General features: G+C 54.3%; 2 protein-coding genes and 1 non-coding gene across 4 annotated transcripts; all 3 read right to left on the bottom strand.

The window, feature by feature from the left end:
* Nucleotides 1–1,900: 1,900 nt before the first annotated feature.
* Nucleotides 1,901–17,813, bottom strand: PTPN6 (protein tyrosine phosphatase non-receptor type 6). Of its 2 annotated transcripts, none has more exons than XM_025995296.2 (16): nucleotides 17,507–17,813; nucleotides 13,056–13,178; nucleotides 12,663–12,857; nucleotides 9,130–9,319; nucleotides 8,871–8,987; nucleotides 8,651–8,764; nucleotides 8,410–8,506; nucleotides 7,909–7,988; nucleotides 7,579–7,728; nucleotides 5,717–5,848; nucleotides 5,439–5,593; nucleotides 3,202–3,269; nucleotides 2,958–3,109; nucleotides 2,769–2,860; nucleotides 2,275–2,395; nucleotides 1,901–2,090 (listed from the first exon to the last, which is right to left on the bottom strand). In XM_025995296.2, the coding sequence occupies exons 1-15, from the start codon at nucleotides 17,518–17,520 to the stop codon at nucleotides 2,281–2,283; spliced, it is 1,794 nt and encodes a 597-aa protein (XP_025851081.1). In that variant the 5' UTR covers nucleotides 17,521–17,813; the 3' UTR covers nucleotides 1,901–2,090; nucleotides 2,275–2,280. The 2 variants fall into 2 exon arrangements, with proteins under 2 accessions (XP_025851081.1, XP_025851082.1); XM_025995297.2 differs by lacking the exon at nucleotides 17,507–17,813 and adding an exon at nucleotides 13,271–13,620.
* A 396-nt stretch (nucleotides 17,814–18,209) lies between these two features.
* On the bottom strand, nucleotides 18,210–20,033 carry C8H12orf57 (chromosome 8 C12orf57 homolog). The gene is made up of 3 exons (XM_025995298.2): nucleotides 19,568–20,033; nucleotides 19,148–19,324; nucleotides 18,210–18,445 (listed from the first exon to the last, which is right to left on the bottom strand). The coding sequence occupies exons 1-3, from the start codon at nucleotides 19,617–19,619 to the stop codon at nucleotides 18,294–18,296; spliced, it is 381 nt and encodes a 126-aa protein (XP_025851083.1). The 5' UTR covers nucleotides 19,620–20,033; the 3' UTR covers nucleotides 18,210–18,293.
* Nucleotides 19,881–19,942, bottom strand: LOC112917634 (U7 small nuclear RNA). Its single transcript, XR_003234496.1, has one exon. It is a non-coding gene; the product is annotated as a U7 small nuclear RNA (small nuclear RNA).
* Nucleotides 20,034–20,703: the final 670 nt, after the last annotated feature.

Raw genomic sequence — 20,703 nt, forward strand, 5'->3', positions numbered from 1 at the left:
AGCTGGCCAGAAACACCAGCACTGACTCTGACCATTAAAGTACTGAGCAGCTCCCCTGCAGCCCTTGCACTGGCCCCATTGGGAGAAGCGACCCCTGCCCCGTCCCGTGGGGGTGGGAGTACCAAGCACCCTTTCAGGGCAGAGCCGCTCCTGGACCCACTTCAGTGAGCTGGGTCTAGGTCCCAGCCCATGGGCAGTTAGCCCTAGGGAGGCTAGAGGGGTGGGACCTGCCTTTCTTTTGTGCAGCCCTAGGCATTGCAGGGAGAGGAACCTTGAGGCCCACAGGCGATGCCCCACCCACTCACACCCCCCCCCCCCAGGGCGATGGCCCCAGGAGCTATAGTGTGGCCCAATCCAAGCTCTCCTCTCTGGAGCCATCTCTCTCTCTCTCTCTCTCTCTCTCTCTCTCTCTCTCTCTCTCTCTCTGTCTGTCTCCTCCCCCCACCCTGCGCCCCCTGTCTCCTTTGTTTGCATCCTTAACACCTATCTGTACGTATTCGCTGTTTGTGGCCTGTTTCTGCCTCCTAGCTCCCCACGACAGGAACTGTCTTGTTCACACCGTGCCCCAGCACTGCTCCAGGGCCTGTGACACAGTGGACACCCAACCATAAAGCACCTGCTGTACAATAGTCAGGGTCAGTGCCCTTCTTGGCCTGGCCTGCAGTAGGGAGCCAGTCCTTCCCAGGCAGAACTTCACAGGCTTTCCTCGCCAGGACCCGGACCTTTAATCAAGGTAAAGCCCTAACACAAGGAAGGAGTCTCTAGCAGTTCACCCTGGACACAGGGCAAGGAAGAGGGAACAAAAATAAAACTGCCAGGAGCACAGGGGCAGAGGTGGCCCCAGAGAAGGGAGGAGCAAGAGGCACTCATGAGCCCGCAGGAGCCCAGAGAGGGGAGGGGTGGTGGGTGGTGCTAGGCCTGTGCTTCCTGGCCTTGGCTCTCAGATCTAGAAGTCAGTCCCAGAGGAGTGTGCTTGTGTCCCCTCAGGGCGACCCCGGCCATGCCTCCAGGAGTATGTGTTCTGGAGCCAGGCAGCCTGAGCTAGAATCCTAGCTTCACTACTCAGTAGTTCTGCACCTGTGAGCAAGTCATGTAGTTGATCTGTGCCTCGGTTTCCCCCACAGTGAAATGAAAGTGACACAGGTACCTAGACTGAATTAATATGTGTAGTCTTTTGGGGGCACTTGATTGGCTCAGTTGGTTAAGTGTTGACCTTTGACTGGTGATCAACTCCCACCTGGGGCTCCCTGCTCAGCGGGGAGCCTGTTTCTCCCTCTCCCTCGGCTGCTCCCCATGCTTGTGGCCTCTCTCTGCGTGTCAAATGGTTAAATAAAATCTTTAAAATATATATATCTGTAGTGTTTTAAGTGGTGCCTAATGCATGACAAGTGTGTAATGAATTATCATTGCCAGTTATTTTTCTCCCTTGTCACAATGATCTTCACAATCACTCTGTCAGGATCATCCTCCATTTTATTATATATATATATATTTTTTTTTAAGTGAAGTATAGTTCACACACAATGTTACATTAGTTTCAGGTATACAACATAGTGATTCCACAAGTCTGTATGTTACACTCGCTCACCACAGTAAGTGTAGCCACCGTCTGTTATCATACAACTATCACAACTCCATTGACTATATTCCCTACGCTATGCCTTTGATCATTCTTCCCTGAAAGGACAGGCTGAGGAACCTGGCCCACGGTCACACTCCTAGTATGTTTAGCAGAATCCAGAACCAGGTCTGTATGGCTGTGAAGCCCTAGCTTTAATTCATGCGAGCGCGCTCGCGCGCACACACACACACACACACACACACGCACACACTCACCTCCCTCTTCGTCCCCTTCTGAGCCCCTCCTACCCAAGCGCTCAGAATTAGAGACCCACACACAGTGATTCCCTGGGGCTTTATTTACAAGAGTAAAGGGCCTAGGTCCGCCTGGGGCCTTGCTGGGCTATATACAGGGTCAGGAAGAGGGAAGTAGGGATGCAGTCATTTAAATTACAATAGAATGGGGGCGGGCTCCTAAGTTCCGGCTGTGGTTGGTCCACGGGAGGCCTCTGCAAGGATTAGGCCTGAGGCTGCAGAGAGAAGGGAGTAAGAGAGTAAGAGGGTGCCTGGACCCGAAAAGGGGACCAAAAGGATCCATAATGGTTGGAAAGGGCAGGGTGAGGTTGTAGCCACCCCAACCATCCAGGGGAAAGTGTTGGATCCAGGGAACACTTGGGGCAGGGCAAGGCGGAGCCCGGAGCAGAGAGGCCATACCCTGGCTCACTTCCTCTTAAGGGAACCCTTGCTCTTCTCCTTGTCCGCCGACCGCTGCTTCTTCACCTTCTCCTCCTTCTTGTTCTTACTCTGCAAATTCTCATATACGTCCTCCTTGTGTCTGCAGGTGGGGTGGGCAAGTGTGGGCAGTTGCCACAGGTCAGGAGATGGGGCAGGATTACCCAGCACCAGCAGCCCCCTCTGGCCCACCCCTGTTTCACAGGTGAACAAACTTAGGCCAGGAGAAAGGAGACCCGGTCAGCGTCCTTTCCCTAGACTAGAAGCTCCTTGCGGGCAACAGCTCCATCTCACACATTAGTAATACCACCAGGACCTGGCATGGGACCCAGGTAGAGGACACTCAGGGAATATTTGTGAGCAGAGGTAGTAAGAGGCAAGCTTGAACTTGAACCCAGGTCTCTCTGACAGCGGCACTTGTCATCTCTGGAAAGGAAGGATCGGGCCAGGGAGGAGGGTAGGCAGGGGTCACTTACTTGGAAGAGGTGCGGGATGCCTTGGCATGGGCGTTCTTCATGGCTAGGGGGTAGGTGATGTTCCCATACTCTGACTCCCGGCCCTTCTGGGACTGTGGGCAGAAGTGTGGTGGGAGGGCAGTGGTCCCAGCAGGACCAGGAGACACCCACGGCCCCCCACCGCTCTGCTGGGCCCTGCTCTGCACATACCTGTATGACCTCCAGCTTCTTCTTCGTGGTTTCAATGAACTGGGCGATGGCCACATAGATGAACTTGTACTGTGCCTCCGTTTGCACCATGCCCGAGCGCTGCGCCCGCACCATCTGGATTGTCTTCTGGATGTCGATGTCACAGTCCAACCCTGGGCAGGCATGACAGTTGGACCTCAGGCTCAGGGAGAAGAGGACTCACCCAACACCCCCCAATACCTGCATCCCCATGGGTCACCCTCACCTTTGGTGGAGATGCTCTCCATGAGCATGTCGATGACAATGATGGTTCCTGTGCGACCAATGCCTGCACTGGGGAGGGAAGGGGGCACCATCAGAGGCCCCGGCCATGCCTCACCAGGAAGGGAGAGCCCCAGCGTTCAACTCCAGCACGGTGGCAGGATGAAACTGAGGCTCCGGCGAGATGAGGTTACGTGCCCAGGGTCACTGGGCAGCCTAACCAGAGGCAGAAGCCTGCCGGACCCTGAGGTCCGGGCACTTGCACTCAACACTTCAGCCAAGGGATTTGTGGGTGGGCCCAGTTCTCCCAGGGCCGCCCCACCTGGCCTTCCTTCTTTCCAGCATCTCACCCTTCCACTTCCTGCTCTGCCTCCTCATTGCTGGCTGGGGGCTGCTCTTCAGCCCACCAGGGTCCCTCCCCCCACCCACTCTGGCACTCTGGGCCTCCCCTGGCCCTCTCCCGCACCCTTGGCCTGAATGAGGCTTCCCTGCCACTGCACACCCCAGCCCCACCTTGCACTCTTCAAAAGTTTTATTTAGATCTTCTTTCGAGAGGACTTTGTTTCCCGTTTTTTTCAGACCCTGAGGACCAGGAAAGGGCAGCCCTTGAGGCAGCAGGGCAGAAAGGTCACTGGGGTCAGGAGATGATGTGGAGATGCTGTATGAAGTGTGAGGTCTCCCTTCTTTCCCCACCCTCCATCAGCATCCTAAAGCAAACAGATCCCAGGAAACTCAGGATCCCTCAGAGACCCCAGTCCTGTCCGCTTCACGGGGCCGCCAGGCTAGTGGCCTGAGTTGCACTAATTTCAAACCCAGATTGTCAAAAATAACCCCCCCTTACCCACTTCCTTCCTGTAACATCTAAATAAAGGCCATGGGGATTTCAAGAAGTGGAAGGGGAGTAACAGGAGGGTCGTACTTAGCAATGGGCCAGCCCCCAGAGGCAGAGTCCCTGAGATGACATGTGAGGGGCACCCCCAGATTCAGCCCACCCAGCCCTGCCCCAGGGCAAAAGTTTTTGGTGGGAAGAAGGAAGACATGTGAGGCCCCAGCCTGGGGTCACTTGAAAGGAGTAGGAAGGGAAGCAGATGAAGCAGGCTCCCATTTCCCCATTCCCAGCCTGATGGGAGTTATTAAACCAGCAACGGCTCCCATTTCTTGAGGGATTACTACATTCCAGACACAGGGACGGGGTCTTATTGAATCCTCACATCAACCACAGGAGAGCCTGAAGTGACAAATGAGGAATCTAAGGGTCAGAGAAGTGAAGTAATTTGTCTGAGATCACACACACAGCCAGTGAGTAGAAGAGCCAGAATTTTAATCTACGGTGTCTGTCCAGGAACCTGCACCCACAGCCCCCCACGGACCCAGGCCAGGTCAGTGAGGACTCTGCCCCTCACTCCTCCTTGCTGACCACACCCCCCTTGCTGCCTAGCAGGAACAGGGTCTCCTGATCATGAACACGAGGTCCTCCAGTGACCTAGAGATACATGTGCCCCTTTGGAAGACATCACCCATCCCCACACAACCCTGGAGGCCAAGCTGGGGTCACTAGCTGGGAAGGGGGAGAAAGAGGAAGGCTAAGCATCCCTGGGGCTACGGATAGAAAAAAGAAAAAAATGGAGAGCCACACCGACCCCAGATGGAAGGTGGCAGGGCCCAAGAAGAAATACAGGCTGAGGAAGCCAGTGAGAGACAACAGGAGCGACCAGAGCCTAGGTGTGTGGTGAGTGTCAGTGCACTTTCCCGCTGGCCAGCTGGCAAGTCACTGGGCCTATTTCCTCATGGGTATTTGGCAGGGTTGGGTGAGATGGTACGTACAGGGAAGTCTCTAAAGAAGCCACCCCTCAGGCACAGGATCAATCAGTGGGGTTAGCTCAAGCTACGCTTCCGCTTCCGCCTTGGATCTGGAACCATCAAGGAGCCCGGATGAGGCCATGAGCAGGCGGAGGCATTTAATGCGTTAACATGTAAATTAGTGCTTCCAGGGCACTGAGTTAGCAGTATTTACTAGCCAGCTACTACTTTTATTTTAAAAAAATAAAAGTTTTTTTTTTTTTTTTTTTTTATCTTGCCTCGGTGGCAAGAGACACTTTAAGGAAGAAAGCCCATTTAAAACCTGGGTTTGGGGGTGCCTGGGTGGCTCAGTCAGTTGAGCGTCTGACTTCAGCTCAGGTCCTGATCTCAGGACCTCTCTTTTATTTTTATTACTACTACTCACATCATTATTGTTCTCACCTGCAATGCACAATGATGGGGCCTGCGTGAGGCAGACTTTCCTGCCGTTGGTTGATCTGGTCCAGGAAGCTGAGGACACCTCCAGGCTCACTGGGGACCCCATGGTCAGGCCAGCTCAGGTACTGGTAGTGCCAGATCTCCCGAACCAGGTCCTCCTGGGCAGAGCGCATAGGGCCAGTGCCCTCTGTTCCCACACATCTCCCCATCCCACCCAACCAGACAAAACAACAGATCCAAGGAGGGGCCCCAAGAGTGAGGCAGGAGTGGAGGATACTCACATTTTCCAGTGGGGAGACCTGTAAAGTACGGAGTTTGTACTCTGCAGTGTCATGTTCCCTGCAGTTGGTAACTACGTAAGGTCCATACACACGCTGAGTGCCCACCTCTGGCCAATACGGGACACACTTGTTCTGCAAAGGGAGGGTGGCGGTGAGAAATGAGGCACAGAATGTACGGGGGCATGTTCCAGGCCCCTTTTGAGGTCCTGAGTCCCTGGTGCTGGCCCAGTTAACATTTGCTAGATGAATAGAGATGCTGGCCAAGAGTCAGAGGCGGGATCTGGTCCTGCTGGCCACCAGCAGGTGGTGAGCCCTGACTGAGCCACTTGGCCTTACAATTCATTCAGTAAACACCGGCTGGGGCACACAACGTATCTGAAGTTGTACAGACCATGCTGGAGTCCCAAACATAACTACAAAGCAATCTGGGCCTCTATGTCTCTAGGAATTCACAGAGAGCGGAGCAGGGAAAACAGAACCGCTCAGGGACACAGGGTACAGAGGGAGAGGGTAACCCTCCCTCTAGATTATGGAGGAAATCAGAGGTGGCTTCACAGAGGAGGGAGCATTTGAGCGGGGTCTTCAAAAATGAGGAGTCTGTCCAGCAGAGATAGTACAGAGAGAGGAAGTCCTTTCCTAGCAGAAAGCAAGCTTGTGCCAAGGCGTGAGAACCTGAGGCAGGGCGGAACGTTGTAGGGAAGCCACCATGCCTTGAGTGCCAGGTCTTAGAGTGTGACTTTATCCGGAAGACCACTGGGAGCCACTGAAAAATTCCCAGGGAGCCAGGGAGCATCTTGATGCAGTGAATGCTCTAAGAGCATTGAAGAAGTCAGAGCACCCTCTGACTTCTGTGCAGACATGTGGGAGGAGGGGGCAGCCCCCAGGGAGGGAGGCCAGCTGGGCAGTGGGGTGAGGGTGAGGGGCAGACTCCAGAGAGAGTTATGAGGCAGAGAGGACAGGAGTCAGGTTGCTTCTGGCAAGAGACACTTTAAGGAAGAAAGCCCATTTAAAACCTGGGTCTAGGGATCCCTGGGTGGCGCAGCGGTTTGGCGCCTGCCTTTGGCCCAGGGCGCGATCCTGGAGACCTGGGATCGAATCCCACATCAGGCTCCCGGTGCATGGAGCCTGCTTCTCCCTCTGCCTGTGTCTCTTGCCTCTCTCTCTCTCTCTCTGTGACTATCATAAATAAATAAAAAATTAAAAAAAAATTTAAAAAAAAAAAAATAAAACCTGGGTCTGGGGGTGCCTGGGTGGCTCAGTCAGTTGAGCGTCTGACTTCAGCTCAGGTCCTAATCTCAGGATCCTGGGATGGAGCCCCATATCACATGGGGTTCCCTGCTCAGTGGGGTATCTGTTTCTCCCTCTCCCTCTGCACTGCCCCCCACACACAAACTCATGTGCTTTTTCTCTCTCTAATGAATAAATAAAATCTTAAAAAAATAAAAATAGGGATGCCTGGGTGACTCAGCGGTTAAGCGTCTGCCTTCCACTCAGGGCCTGATCCCAGGGTCCTGGAATCGAGTCCCACATCTGGCTCCCCACAGAGAGCCTGCTGCTCCCTCTGCCTGTGTCTCTGCCTCTCTCTGTGTATCTCTAATGAATAAATAAATAAAATATTTTTTAAAAATAAAAATAAAAAAATAAAACCTGAGTCTGGTGGTCAGGAGAACCCCAGGTTGGAAGCAGAGATCTGGGAGATAGTATATCCCCAAGAGTGTCTCTGTGCCTCAATTTCCCAACAAGGGTTGAGGTTCCTTCCTGCCCTGGTATCTGGAGTTTCTCTGGTTTAATGGTGGTGGATAGCAAGCACTGGGGAGGGGTTGGAGGTGGGGACCAGGGGACAGCATGGGACTCGGCCTTACCCGGCCTTTCTCCACCTCCCGGGTGGTCATGACGATGACGCGGGTGTTCTCCTGCCATGCCATTTGCCAGAAGTCATTGACTGTGGCCTCCAGGCAGCCCTGGCTGGCGATGTAGGTCTTAGTGTTCTCATCGGGGCCTAACAGCTCGTTCTGGAAGCAAGTGTAGAGAGCTGCACCCCAGGACTGTGAGTCCATTCACCCTCAACCCCCCTCACCTGCTAACTGGCTGGCTTCGGCCTTGCCTACATGTCTCTGGACCCAGTACCCGCCCAGAGACGGGGAATCCCCAGGGCCCGGCTTCTCCTCCCTTAACAAGTGGGTGCCACCCACCTTGACATAGTTGGCGTTGATGTAGTCGGACCCAGGGATGTTACTGTCACGTCCCTGCAGGATCACTCGGGTGTGGTCAACTGGGAGGAGACGAGACAGGCCTGGGTCAGCCAAGAGTTCACCAGCCCCTGGATCAGACCCTTCCTAAGCTCACAGGCCATTCTTGTCTCAGAAGCCAGGAGGCTCTTAGAGCACTGTGGGCAGGCAGGGGTGGAGGATCTGCATGGGAAGGGGGGTGAAGGTTTCCAAGGAGGGAGGATGGTGGATGGTGGGGAGGAGGGTGGATGGCGGGATGTGAGGAGGCTCCCCTGACAGGAGCAGAGGCTTCCTGGATGCAGGGAGGCTCTGTTGTGTGGGTGTGGAGGTAGACCCTCCTTGAGCGGGGGGCAGAGACCCGTGAGATAGGGTGGAGGTTGGCTCGGGGAAGGGGAGTCTCCTGGGTGAAGAGACGCTGCCTGGGAAGGGGGAGGGATGGAGGCTGCCTGCAGGTATGGTGCTCACACGGGAGAATGTTCTTATAACGGTTCTTGCTCTTATTCTCTGGCCGCTGCCCTTCCAGCCGCTGGTGCAAATTCTTCACCTCCTGCTTCTGCAGACTCTGAGGGGAGAGAGAAGGAAATAAAGCTCCAGCCCCTGGAGGGGCATCGTGCCTGGAGATACAATGGAGCAGACCAGTGTGAGAGGTGGGGAGACAGGGAGCGGGGTCGCCACGTCAGTCGCCCTGACGGTGCCCACCACACACCTCAAACTCTTCCCAGAAGCCGGCTTTGGCTGTGTCCTCAGACTCCTGCTTCTTGTTGAGTTCCAAGACCCGATTCTCAATGTCAGCTGCATTCACCCGAGTGGCATAGTATGGCTGGGCGAGGACAGGGGGAGGTCAGCAACTTGCTATCTCAGAAGCCCCCATGTCTGAGGGATTGCTCAGGAAAATGGAAGGAGGCAGCCAGGCCCACCCCTCTCACCTGCCGCAGGTAGACGAAGGCACCCGAGGCCTCCTCAATCCCTGTCTTCTTGAAATGCTCCACCAGGTCTGTGAGGCTGTCAAAGGTCTCTGCACCACCCACCGTGTAGCGTCCACCCTGAGGGATGCCAAGTCAGGCCACTCACATGACCTGAGTCTCCCCCCCTCGACCCCCAGCCTTGGACCAAAGCCCAGGCTCATCCTCCCCACCATCCATGCTCCACCTGGCAGGATGCCCTCCCACCACTCAGTGGCCTTACCTCACACATGACCTTGATATGAGTAACTCTGAGCGGGGAGCCCAGGCCAGCCTTGGGTTGGTCACTGAGCACGGACAGCACAAAATCTCCAGGCTGGCTGAGACTCTCACGCACGAGAAATGTCCAGGGTTCACCCTTGGCCTGCAACAGTGTCTCTGCCTGCCCCCCAGACATGTGGCCATGGTACCACCTAGAGAAGGCGACATTGGGGAAGGTGATACTTGAGCCAAGGGGCCAGCACCAAGCAGAGACATTCATAGAGGGGGACAGGGAAATCGAGTGACTGTGACGTGCCACGCATCATGTTAGATGCTTTCAAATCCACCATATTTTTTTAAGACTTTTTAAAAAATGTTTTAAAGATTTTTTTTTTTTTTTAAATTTCAGAGAGAGGGCAGCCTGGGTGGCTCAGCGGTTTAACGCCGCCTTCAGCCCAGGGTGTGATCCCAGGCTCCTGGGATCAAGTCCCACGTCGGGCTCCCTGCTTGGAGCCTGCTTCTCCCTCTGCCTGTGTCTCTGCATCTCTCTCTCTCTCTCTCTCTCTCTCTCTCTCTCTCTCTGTCTCTCATAAAATAAAATAAAATAAAATAAAATAAAATAAAATAAAATAAAATAAAATAAATTTCAGAGAGAGAGTGAGCAAGAGTGAGTGAGAGAGCACGAGTGGCGGGTGGGGAGAGGCAGAAGGAGAGGGAGAGGCAGAGTCTTCTCGGAGCAAGGAGCCCGACGTGGGGCTCCATCCCAGGACCCTGGGATCACGACCGAAGCCAAAGGCAAATACTTAACCGACTAAGCCATCCAGGCACCCCAAGACTTTTTTTAAAAGATTTTATTTATTTGAGAGAGAGAGCTAGAATGTGTGAGAGCACGAGTCAGGGGGACAGAGGGAGAGGAAGAGGAAGAAGCAGATTCCCAGCTGAGCAGGGAGCCCAATGCAGAACTCGATCCCAGGACCCTGAGATCATGACCTGAGCCAAAGGCAGACACTTAACCAACTGAGCCACACAAGTGGCTTAAAGATTTTTTTAAAGTCATCTCTACACCCATCGTGGGGTTCAAACTTAAAGTCCGAAATCAAGAGTTGCACGCGCCTCCAACTGAGCCAGCCAGGCACCCCTCAAAGCCACCACCATATTTAGGTCCATTGCTCTCACAAAAATGCTGAGAGGTAGGGACCATCTCATTTTACAGATGAGGAACCTGAAGCTGAGCGATCGTACACTGGCCCAAGGCCCTGGCCTGCTAAGGAAGCTTCGGGAGTTCTAACCAGACCTGCCTCTGAGAGTGTTAAGCCAGAGACAGAAAGGCAGGCCATATGCAGAACAACTGGAGGGGAAAAACTGAGGAAGGGTCCCAGGAAAGCCAGGACTGATTAGGGAAAGAGGAGGGAGACCAAGAGAAACAAAGAGGCCAAACAGCAAGGGCAATGGAGATGGGGGTCACAAGGGATTCATGGGGCCACCCACCCCTCAATGACAGGGAAGACAGACAACCCTGTGGGGGAAGCGGTGGTTTGGGGGGCTCTGGGGGGCTCAGGATAACATCACTGGAGGGGAGACTGGGGCTCAGAGGGGTTCAGAAAGGGCAGAAAGCAGAACTAGGACCTTTCCCCGAAGCACACCCCCTTCCCAGGAGGAAACCGTAGCCCCACAATGCCCAGCCCCACAGGAAACCACGTGATGGAAAAAACACAAAACTCCTTCTGGGGAGAGAGTGAGAAGTGAGGGTGTGAGGTTTCCTCAGCCCAGGGACCAGGGGAGGGGGCATTTTCCAACCGCAGGGATGGGGGGGGAGGATGGAGGAGCACATGGGTCCTGCCCAGACACACTCCTGCCCTGTCCAGGAGCAGTACCGGGAGGCCACCCCACCCCACCATTCAGGGATAGACCAGGGCACACCCCACACACACGCCCACTCTGGCAATGGGGTGGGGGCTGACACTGGTCCCCCTGGCCCAGGATGAGGAAGTTTCCATGCAAATATCAGGCTGACCACAGGCAGAGTGCTAGCCATTGGCGGGACAAATGCAAATTCCCTCAGAGGAGGAGGGGCAGCCTCCAGAGCCAGGAACACAAGAGAGGGTTGGAGAAAGAGCCTCCCATACACAATCCCAAGGTCAGGGGTTAGCCAGGTGTCCTGATGTGAGGGACCAAAAAGGCTTCTGAGAGTCAGCTTCCCTGGCCTCAATACCCTCTATTCTTCCCTCCCTGCCAGCCCCCAGCTCTGTCCTCCTCCTGCTACTCCAGGCCTCAGGCTCTCCCAAGGAGAGCTTCTCCTTCCTTCTTCTAGCTCCATCCATAACCTCCTGCTCCTCTAGGGCCTCCACCAGCCCACCATCTAGGAGGGCAGAGGCTGGTTTAGGCCAAAGAGGAAGAGAGGACCCCAAGAGTTCAAGAGGGTCTGAGTGGCAAACCCCCATGAATGCTGTCAGCAGGATGGAGGAAGAGGGCAAAAGGGTGTGGATACCAAGAAAGGACCAAGGAGGGCCACCATGAGCAGTCATCCAAGCTTGGGCTTTACTCCTCCAAGAGGTGGCTTCAAAGGAAACGGATCTATGGCTTCATGTTGGCTGGAGAATGGCGTCCAGCAGTGGGCCACGAGGCCCTCACCTAGGCCTCATCCTCACGCATCTCGAACTTGCCATCAGTGACTTGAACAAAAATACTGGGCAAGAGTCATGCATCTTAGGAAGAGTGAAAACTGACGGAATCAAGGTCCATCATTAGGTCAACAGTCAATGCACAAATACAGGACAAGGGCAAGCTGCCTTGGCCCCAAAACGTAAAAAAAAAAAAAAAAAAAAAAAAAAAAAAAATTTCCTAGAATTATTCGTCTGCCATTCACCTTAATGGAGCTGTCACTGGGATACAGCTGCTGAAATAAGCTCCCAACCCCCACCCATGCTTTAGGAAGACCATGTGAGGGGCAGCCTGCCCAGTCCTGGAGACCACATCTTTGGAGCCAAAGGGGACAGGAGGGCAATGCCTTGAGTACTACCCTGTGCCCAGGTACTAGGCCCCTTGCACACGCGACCATATCATAGTTATCCCCTGATCTGTGTTCCAGGCAAGGGACTGGTCAAGCTCTCCCAAGTCCCCAAAAGCAGACCCGTCATCACTGTGTTACTGAGATAAGGCATTAAATGTCCTCATAAATATAAGTCCCTATGTTCCTCCTCAACATCAATCTCTCCATGTATTAACCTGTGCTGGGGGAGAGAATAGTATGGCAAGGCAGATTTGTTTCCACAGAAGGAAGGAGAGCTTTCTAACAACAGAGCTGGCCTACTACCAAATGTAGCCACTAGGCCTCTCCATCACTAGGAGGGCCTGGGTTGCCAGCTGGTGGAGACCCTGGAAAAGGGGAAGGTGATGTTCCCTGCTTTCCCAGGGGCTGAGGGAAAGGAGTGGGAGGTCAGTCCCCTGAGGCACAGGCCTGGGATCACACAGAAGAAAGAGGCCCACAGAGCCCTGGGCAGGACAGGGTGGAAGTCAGCCCGCCTCCATGTGGGAGTGGGCCAGGAAGCCCCTCACCTCTCACTGGTGGGGTCGGAGCAGTTCAGCGGGTACTTGAGGTGGATGATGGTGCCATCTCGATCCTGCAGGACGCCTTGCTGCTGCGTGTAGTACTCCACTAGCTCTGTCAGCGTCGCAAACTTTTCCCCTCCATACAGGTCATAGAAATCTCCTGAGTTCTGGATCCGAATGTGGGTCACCTGATCCCCCACCCTGCAGGGCACCGGGTGGTGAGACCAGTGGGTGCAAGAGGAGAGATGGGGACAGAGGGGGGATGGGCTGAGGTCCAGAGTCCCAGGCACACACAGGGGGCCGGGGGACACATTGGGTGCCGGGGCCTGGGGAGTCGGCACTGCCACAAGGGAACCAGAAGGGAGCCACTTGCCCTGGCCGGAGTTGAGGGCCACCTACCTGACAGAGAGGGAGAAGTCACCCTGGTTCTTGCGACTGGGCCGGGCCAAGAAGCTTCCATGGACACCGCGGCCCTTGAGCAGGGTCTCTGCGTCCAACCCGCTGAGGTCTCGGTGAAACCACCTGGAGGCCCACAGAGCAATGAGGAGAGGTCCTTCGTTCCATCCGCAGGGCCCCCCCTTGCCTCCTGCATCCCGCAGGCCCCAGGACCTTACCTCACCATCCTGGGGGCTCCCTGAGAGGAAAGGGGTGCAGGGAACGAGGTGCACTGGCGAGTCCGGGCGGGCAGAGAGCTCTGGGCCTAAGGCCTCCACACGGCTCTGCTCGAGCGCCCAGGCTGCCTGTCAGCCCTGGCCGTGGGTTCTGGGGCTGCCACTCCACTGGCCCCAGGGCCAGGCGGCAGCAGGGCGGGGACAGGAAGGGGCGCGGCCGACCCCTTGGGGGAACTCACTGTACTTCTCGTTTTAGGGCAGAGCGAAGAGAAGCCAAGCGGGGTGGCAGTGGGGGTGGGGATGGGGCCCACTTCCCACACGGCTGCCATCAAAGGCTCCAGGAGCATGGCACTCTGCAAACGTGACGACACACGACATAGGGACACAACTATGCCTGGCACCTGATGAGTGGAGGCCACGCTTCATAAGCATGAACCCCCGCAGTCACAGGCCATCTCATCTTCCTCCACAGGCTGCTTCCACACACCCTTCCCCTCCCCTGTCCAAGCTCGTGATAATGGTGACGGTGACAACTCTCGTTCCACGGAGTCTCACTGTAGGCCAGGCACCATGCTAGCATGTCATTTATGTACCTCATCTGGTTCATTCTTCCTAATAGCCCCACAAAGCACATGCTGTTTTTTCCCCCATTTTACAGAGGAGGAATCTGAGGCTCACAGAATGTAGGGAACTTGCCTGAGGTCAGCCGGTCAGTAAGGGGTGGTGCTGGGACGTGACCTCACACTGTGGTTCCCAAGCCAGGGATTTTAGCAGCTGTATGCCAGCCCTTGGGGACTCAAAGGACAGAGGTGGGGACCTCTTGTCCACTGGGGGCTGCAGGGAAGGGGAGACTTTATTAGAAATAATAGCCAAGGCCAAGCAGATGCTTGCAAAGGGAAAGGCACCCTCACCTCCTCTGGCACACACATCTGAAGAGGCACCGCCGGGACAGAGGGATGGACAGAATGACTCCTGCACAGCTGTCAGACTTACACCTTTTCTACTTCTTATCCCAAGTCTTTGCCCCACTGTGCCCTAACCAGGTAGTGGAGCCAAGGAACAGAATGCAAGGGGCATCAGATCTAGGAATGCAGGTGGGGGTAGCCCCCTTGGGTATGTCCACCCTATGCCTGAACCATAGATTCTTGTCAAGGGGTCTGGTCTGAATCGGTTCAGAGCTCAGAACTCTGACTAGGGGCCTGTCTCCTGTGGGCTGGGGACCGAGGTCCCTGCCATGATTGATATTCTCAGGGCTGGTTGACATTGAGAGGCCCTACACCCCAGGAGCTCATGATGATCCCCATGTGTAATTCCACATACAAACACTGGGATCCTGAGTGGCGCAGAGGTTTGGCGCCTGCCTTTGGCCCAGGGCGCGATCCTGGAGACCTGGGATCAAGTCCCACATCGGGCTCCCAGTGCATGGAGCCTGCTTCTCCCTCTGCCTGTGTCTCTGCCTCTCTCTCTCTCTCTCTCTCTCTCTCTCTCTCTCTGTGACTATCATAAATAAATAAAAATTAAAAAAAAAAAAAACCCACAAATACTACCAAACCAAAACAAGAGGAAAGCAATCCAACAAAGGAAACACAGAAAACTCAGATTGGTGGCTTCCCCCAGGGAGGGAGCCTGGGGGAGAGGGCTGAGAGGGATATTTACATCTCCCTTATGCCGGTTTTATTTTTTTAATTGACGTGTAGTTGACACACAATGTTGTTAGTTTCAGGTGTACGACATAGTGATTCAACAGGTCTATGTAGTATGCTCCGCTCACCACAAGCATAGCTACCACCTGTCACCATCCAACATTATTACAATACCACTGACTATATTCCCTATGCTGTGCCTTTCATCCCCATGGTTTTTCACTCTGTAACTGGAAGCCTGTACCTCCCACTCCCCTTTCACCCATTTTGTCCCTCTCACCTCCCCCTTCCCTCTGGCAACCATCAGTTTATTATCTGTGTTTATGGATCTGTTTCTGCTTTTGGTTTGTTCATTTGTTTTGTGTTTTAGATTCTACGTATAAGTGAAATCATATGTTCTAGTCTTTCCCTGACTTATTTCACTAGTACCCTCTAGATCCATCCATGTTGTCACAAATGGCAAGATCTTATTCATTTATGGCCAAGTAATATTCCATTGTATGTATGTACTATATCTTCTTTATCCATTCATCTGTCGCTAGACACTTGGATTGTTTCCTTACCTTGGCTACTGTAAATAATGCCACAGTGAATATAGTGGCACCTGTATCTTTTCAAATTAGTTTTTGTTTTATGTGGGTAATTACCCAGTAGTGGAATTACTGGATCAAATGGTTTTTCTATTTTTAATTATCTGAGGAACCTCCATACTGTTTTCCACAGTGGCTGGGCCAATTGACATCCCCTCCGCCCAGCAGTGTACAAGGGTCCCTTTTTTCACATCCTCACCAACATTTGTTATTTCTTGTCTTTCTGACTCTAGCCATTCTGACGAATGTAAGATGGTATCTCATTCTGGGTTTGACTTGCATTCCCTGATGATGAGCGATGTTGAGCATGTGTCTGTTGGTGATCTGGATGATTTCTTTGCCTACATTTTTTTTTAATGTTATAGCATGGATATGTATTACCTTTATAAAAATTAATAAGTTGACTGGGAGATGGCAATTTCTAGGAAACCACTGGGGTGCTGGGAACACTCTGCATCTTAATCTGGCTGGTGTATACACAGGTGTACATAAACATGTTCATCAGGCCGTTTGCTTAACATTCATGAAAACTATGCTATACCTCAATAAAAAATAAGAAAAATAAAGTGCCAAAGCTCAGTTAAAGTCTTGGTTTCCTACAATGACTACTTTATCCCTTTTTCAAACATCAATTTCTCCCCCCAAAAATGGGCTTTCCCCCTTTCCCCCCTCCTTTCTGGTACCTGGGAAATTTGTTCTGTTTATTTTATGACCTAATACTGACTACCCTTTCAGTCTTGGACTTTGAGCCCCACCGAAAGCCCACATATCCCTTCCCTGAGCTAGAGGCATAAAGAGGATCTGCAGAGTGGGGTCCACTGCAGGGGGTGCGGGGGTCCACAGTCAGTCATGCTCACCTTCGGAAGTTCAAAGGCTAGCATAGTGCCTCATGCAGAGTACGTGTCCAATAAACAAGCTCACCAATAGCCATGCACAGGCATGTTCAGCTCTCAGTCCTACACGTACACACCCTGCTTGTCATACACAGATGACATACAAACATACACATGCACACACAGTCCCACTCCGTGCATGCACCTCACCATCTGTGTCCATCTACACACGTACCTGGCCCAGTGCAAATACCCACACATGGACACACCATCCTGGCCACACATGACACTGCGGGTCCATGTCTCCCTCTCCACTGCTTTGCTCTGTGCACCCCTTCCTTTGTTCCCACAGCGGGGCCTGTGCCTCCCAGGCATTTGACTCTTGGTCACCACCTGGCTGGCTCTTAATCATCATCCAGCTCTCGGTGTACCTGTCATCTCCACAGGAAAGCCCTCCTGGATCCCTCCAGTTAATGATGCCATTGGCGCTCCCAATCATTTGCAAACACACGAAGAAGCCACCTTCGTTTTCCACATAACACTTCTGAAAATCTAAAATTAGTCCTATTTATTGGATTCTTTGTGGTGTCTATTGCCTCCCACTTGAATGAAGCTCTATGAGAGCAAGGACTATGTCTGTCTTCTTCACTACATGGCTGCCAGCATCTCAAAAAGTACCTGGCCCCTAACAGATGCTCAACATGCATCTATAGAAGAAATGATACATGGGAGGGGGAAATGAAGGGACACCGAAAGAAGGTGGAATGAACACCAGATGTTGGGAAGTTACGTGGAAAGGGGGAGCTCTGTCAGATTTGCCTTTCAGACGTGTTCCATTTCTGATGATGTGGGCTACCCCAGGTTTCGGGTAAGCAGACAGCAGAGGCAGGGGACCAGAGAGTGAAGGGAGACAACCAACCCAAGAAGAGAAGAAATACACATCTGTCAGGGGGAAAGTGCTACAGAAAAGGAGGAAGGGGCTGGGGAGCCTAAATGAGACTGGAGTTCCTCACATCTCAAGGGAGGGCCAGGAAGCAAACCCAGGCCAGGGGGCAGCGGTAGATCTCACACACTCATGCTCTGCACACCTGCCAGCAGCGAGGAGTATGAACCCTGCCCCTCTCTCCCAACCTAACAGGAGACTGTGGCATCCAGGTGGAGCCGGGGACTTACCCACGGGACAGCATCTCCCCAGAGGGACGGGAGAGTCACAGGCTGAGGGCCACAAGGGGTGGGGCTGAGCCTGGGCGCAGCTGTGCACAGCAGCACAAACAGGTGAGGAAGAACACTGGGAGCTCGGCTACTTCCTCCTTGATGCAGCCCGCCAGGCCAATGACACCACAGCAATGAGCCACTGGTCTAATAATCCCAGGAAAAGGGACCGGTGGGAGGGCCGCACCTCAGACTGCCCACAGCCACCTGCCTCTCCCTCAGGCCCCACTGAGTAGTCCAGGGCCCGCCTGTCCTCACCTCCCTCCCTTGGGAGGGGAGGAGCCACCTGGAGCTCCACCTGGAGCTTAGGCTGACAGAGCTGCTGGAGGGAAGATGGGTGGGAGCAAAGACCAGGAAGTAACCCTGGCCAAGGGAACACGAACCAATGGGGGAGCCTCCCCGCACACAGAAGCTAAAGGGATTCTGAAAAAGCTCAGGAAGCTGCACTCTTCAGAGGAGGCGCCACCTGGGCAGGCCCACCCCCATCCCTACCACCAGGGTGTTAAGGGGCAAGTCCATCCTCCCACCCTGCCCTGAAGCACAGCAGGATTGTTCCCAGCAGGAGCATAGGAAGGATGTGGACAGGGAGATGAAGCAACCTGGAATGGCGGAAGGAATCTGGGACCAAGAGGTGGGGGATGTCAGGGTCACAAAAGACTAACGCTGAGGCTGTCACAGGCACGTTTATTATCCTCCGGAATGTCAAGATCTTCCCTTCCTGGGCAGTGTTGCAGAGGAGGGCCAAGCCTCAGGAGGCAGCCACACTGCCACCAGAAGCAGGCCCGTGGGGAGGCAGTGTCATGGGTGGCAGGAACAGCGCCTTCAGCTTGCCCGACAAGCTGGCAATCTCAGGATCCTGGGCTTCGTAAGACTTGACCAAGCGGGCAAACTTAAGGACACCTGCAAGGAGAAGTGGAACATCAACCCACACCCCCAGGGGACAGGTGTGCCCCACACATCAGGAGAGGGCAGCGTGAGCAGGAGTCACTGGCTGCTCCCCCTCTGGTCAGGTAGCTGTCTACAAAACAAGGCACAACTGGATGGGATGTAATGAATGAAGTATCCCAAAGCAGTGTGCTTCTTGTGATCACGTGGACCATTTTGGCGATTCAGTCCCATGAACACGCACAAGACCCCAAATCTATAACCTGAACACACACAGGAAGGCCATGGGCCAGCAGGGCAGAATCAAGAAGCACCCTTGGGGAACACCATGATCTCATCAAGGAAACTGACCAGCCAACCCTCCAACAGAGATTAGCTAAAACACCTAAGAGGGGCTGCAGGAGACATCCCACTACAAGTTATCAGAAGAGGGTTCAGGTCCAGCTCTGCTGTGACCTCAGGCACTTAGTTTCCTACTAGAGTCTGTTTCCTCATCTTACAATGGGATAACAGTATAATAACTGGTAACCACAAAAAGCACTTTGGACTTCACCAGGCCCAAGTTCAGACTAGGCTCTGAAGGGCTCTGACAGCCGATACTGTCGGTCCCAATACTATCAGTCCGATTGTGGTTGCCTCCGTGCGACACGAGGAGGATCCGATGGATGCAGCGCCCTCTCCTGGATCCACTCCACCCCAACTCCCAGGCCGACCCACCTTCCCCGTCGCAGCTGAAGCCATAGGCCTTGATAACCTCCTGCTGGATCTGCGTGGCCACGGGCAGCACGAACTGCAGCATCTTGCCCATGTCGTTGCAGGCGTTGTCCCGAGCCTCGTCCATGCGCACGGCGTTCTCCGGGGCCGAGAACGCCTGGATTACCTCGGCCAGGACCACTGCGAGATCAGACGCGTCCCCGGGTAGGCGCGGAGCAGGGCAGGCGGGCCCGGCCGGCAACGCAGGGAAGAGGGCAGGCAATTAGTGGACTGCAGGCATAGCAGCCCGATAAACTCCCTCGCTCCAGGGGGCCAGGGCTCCTGGAGGAGGGGGGTACCGGTGCACCCACACCCCACGCTCTGTACCTCCCCCCGCACCGTTCCCCAGCAGGGAGCCCGCCGGGCGGCTAGAACGCTCCTCACCCTTGGCTTGTTCGGCGCTCAGGGCCGCGGGCGGGGCCGAGGCGGACGCCATAGGGTAACGGTAACAATCGCTGCACGTGCAGCGGGGCCAGAGCCGCTCGGGAGAAGAGAGGAGCTCTCACGGCTGACGGGAGTGGAAGGGAAGCAGCATCCACCGCGGCCGGAAGCAGAGGCAGCTTCTCCGCGCCGCGCGGCACCACCGCCCAAACGTCTTCGGAGAGAGACCACCCGGGCTCCCCGGCCGTCGGCAGATGCACAGGAGGGAGACGACCTCCGCAGCTGAAACCCCTCTATTGTTGACAACGAGCCGTGGGGGGGTTTTCCGGCGAGGGCCGGAAAACCTGCTAGACAAATTCTAAAAGAGCTGTAACACTACAGGAAGTGGCCTGGAGAGACCATGGGGTATCCAGGAATGCCACTCTTGGTGAGGGTGAGCTCAGGGTGGTGTTTCCTAATCTCGATTGACGTATAACCAACGGGCAACATTGTGACTTTCAGAAGGAAAAACAGGGGAAAACGAAACTTATTTATATCATTCATTTCTAGAGTTTGTGAACATTTGATTCGAGTCTATGCAAATTAACTCGAAGCTGATTGGCTGGCAAGGCTGGCCACACCCCCTCAGATGTTTGAGAAAGGGATTCGCAGCAATGAAGGCTGAGAGCTAAGGCGGTTCTTCGGCTCTCCCAAGATGGTCTGGTCCCTGCTGTGCGCTCCAGCCTAACGTCCTCCGATTCTTCCTCTCTTCTAGACGTCTGAAAGGGGGTCTCCCACCCCCTTCCCAAACCATGGGGTACTTAACGCCTCCAGAGTTCTAATCGCTTTAACCTAATGAAACTATGCCCCTGCTCCTCCGCTTCGTAAGCGTTTCTCAATCTCTCCGACCGAAAGGATTCTGGCCTCTGGTGGCTCCCAGCTGTGGGGCCAGCGGCTTCTTAGACCTGACCCTGTCCGAGGAGTGCCCGTCCCCCGCCTCCACATCTGGACTTCCCAGCCTTGGATGCAGGGACCAGGTCTGGGTACCCCTCCGGCAGAGCCAGGTTCCAGGGCCCTGGGCTCTCCCAAGAGCTCCTCTGCAACCCTCCAAGGTCCCTACACCCACTTGTTCCACAGCTTTCTCTTCAGGCACCGCTGGC

Source organism: Vulpes vulpes, chromosome 8, assembly GCF_048418805.1.
Source record: "Vulpes vulpes isolate BD-2025 chromosome 8, VulVul3, whole genome shotgun sequence".
In the NCBI taxonomy this organism is placed as follows: Eukaryota; Metazoa; Chordata; class Mammalia; order Carnivora; family Canidae; genus Vulpes; species Vulpes vulpes.

Bases quoted from the DNA above. Each gene is read 5' to 3' on its own strand.
- C8H12orf57 (XM_025995298.2), bottom strand. From the start codon at position 19,619: ATGGCGTCCGCCTCGGCCCCGCCCGCGGCCCTGAGCGCCGAACAAGCC. The intron at 19,325-19,567 runs GTGAGGAGCGTT...CTGATCTCGCAG, and splicing joins GAGCGCCGAACAAGCCAAGG to TGGTCCTGGCCGAGGTAATC. The intron at 18,446-19,147 runs GTGGGTCGGCCT...TTCTCCTTGCAG, and splicing joins CTTCAGCTGCGACGGGGAAG to GTGTCCTTAAGTTTGCCCGC.
- PTPN6 (XM_025995296.2), bottom strand. The intron at 7,989-8,409 runs GTGAGCACCATA...GTCTCCTCCCAG, and splicing joins TTATAAGAACATTCTCCCGT to TTGACCACACCCGAGTGATC. The intron at 5,849-7,578 runs GTAAGGCCGAGT...CTCCCTTTGCAG, and splicing joins GGGAGGTGGAGAAAGGCCGG to AACAAGTGTGTCCCGTATTG.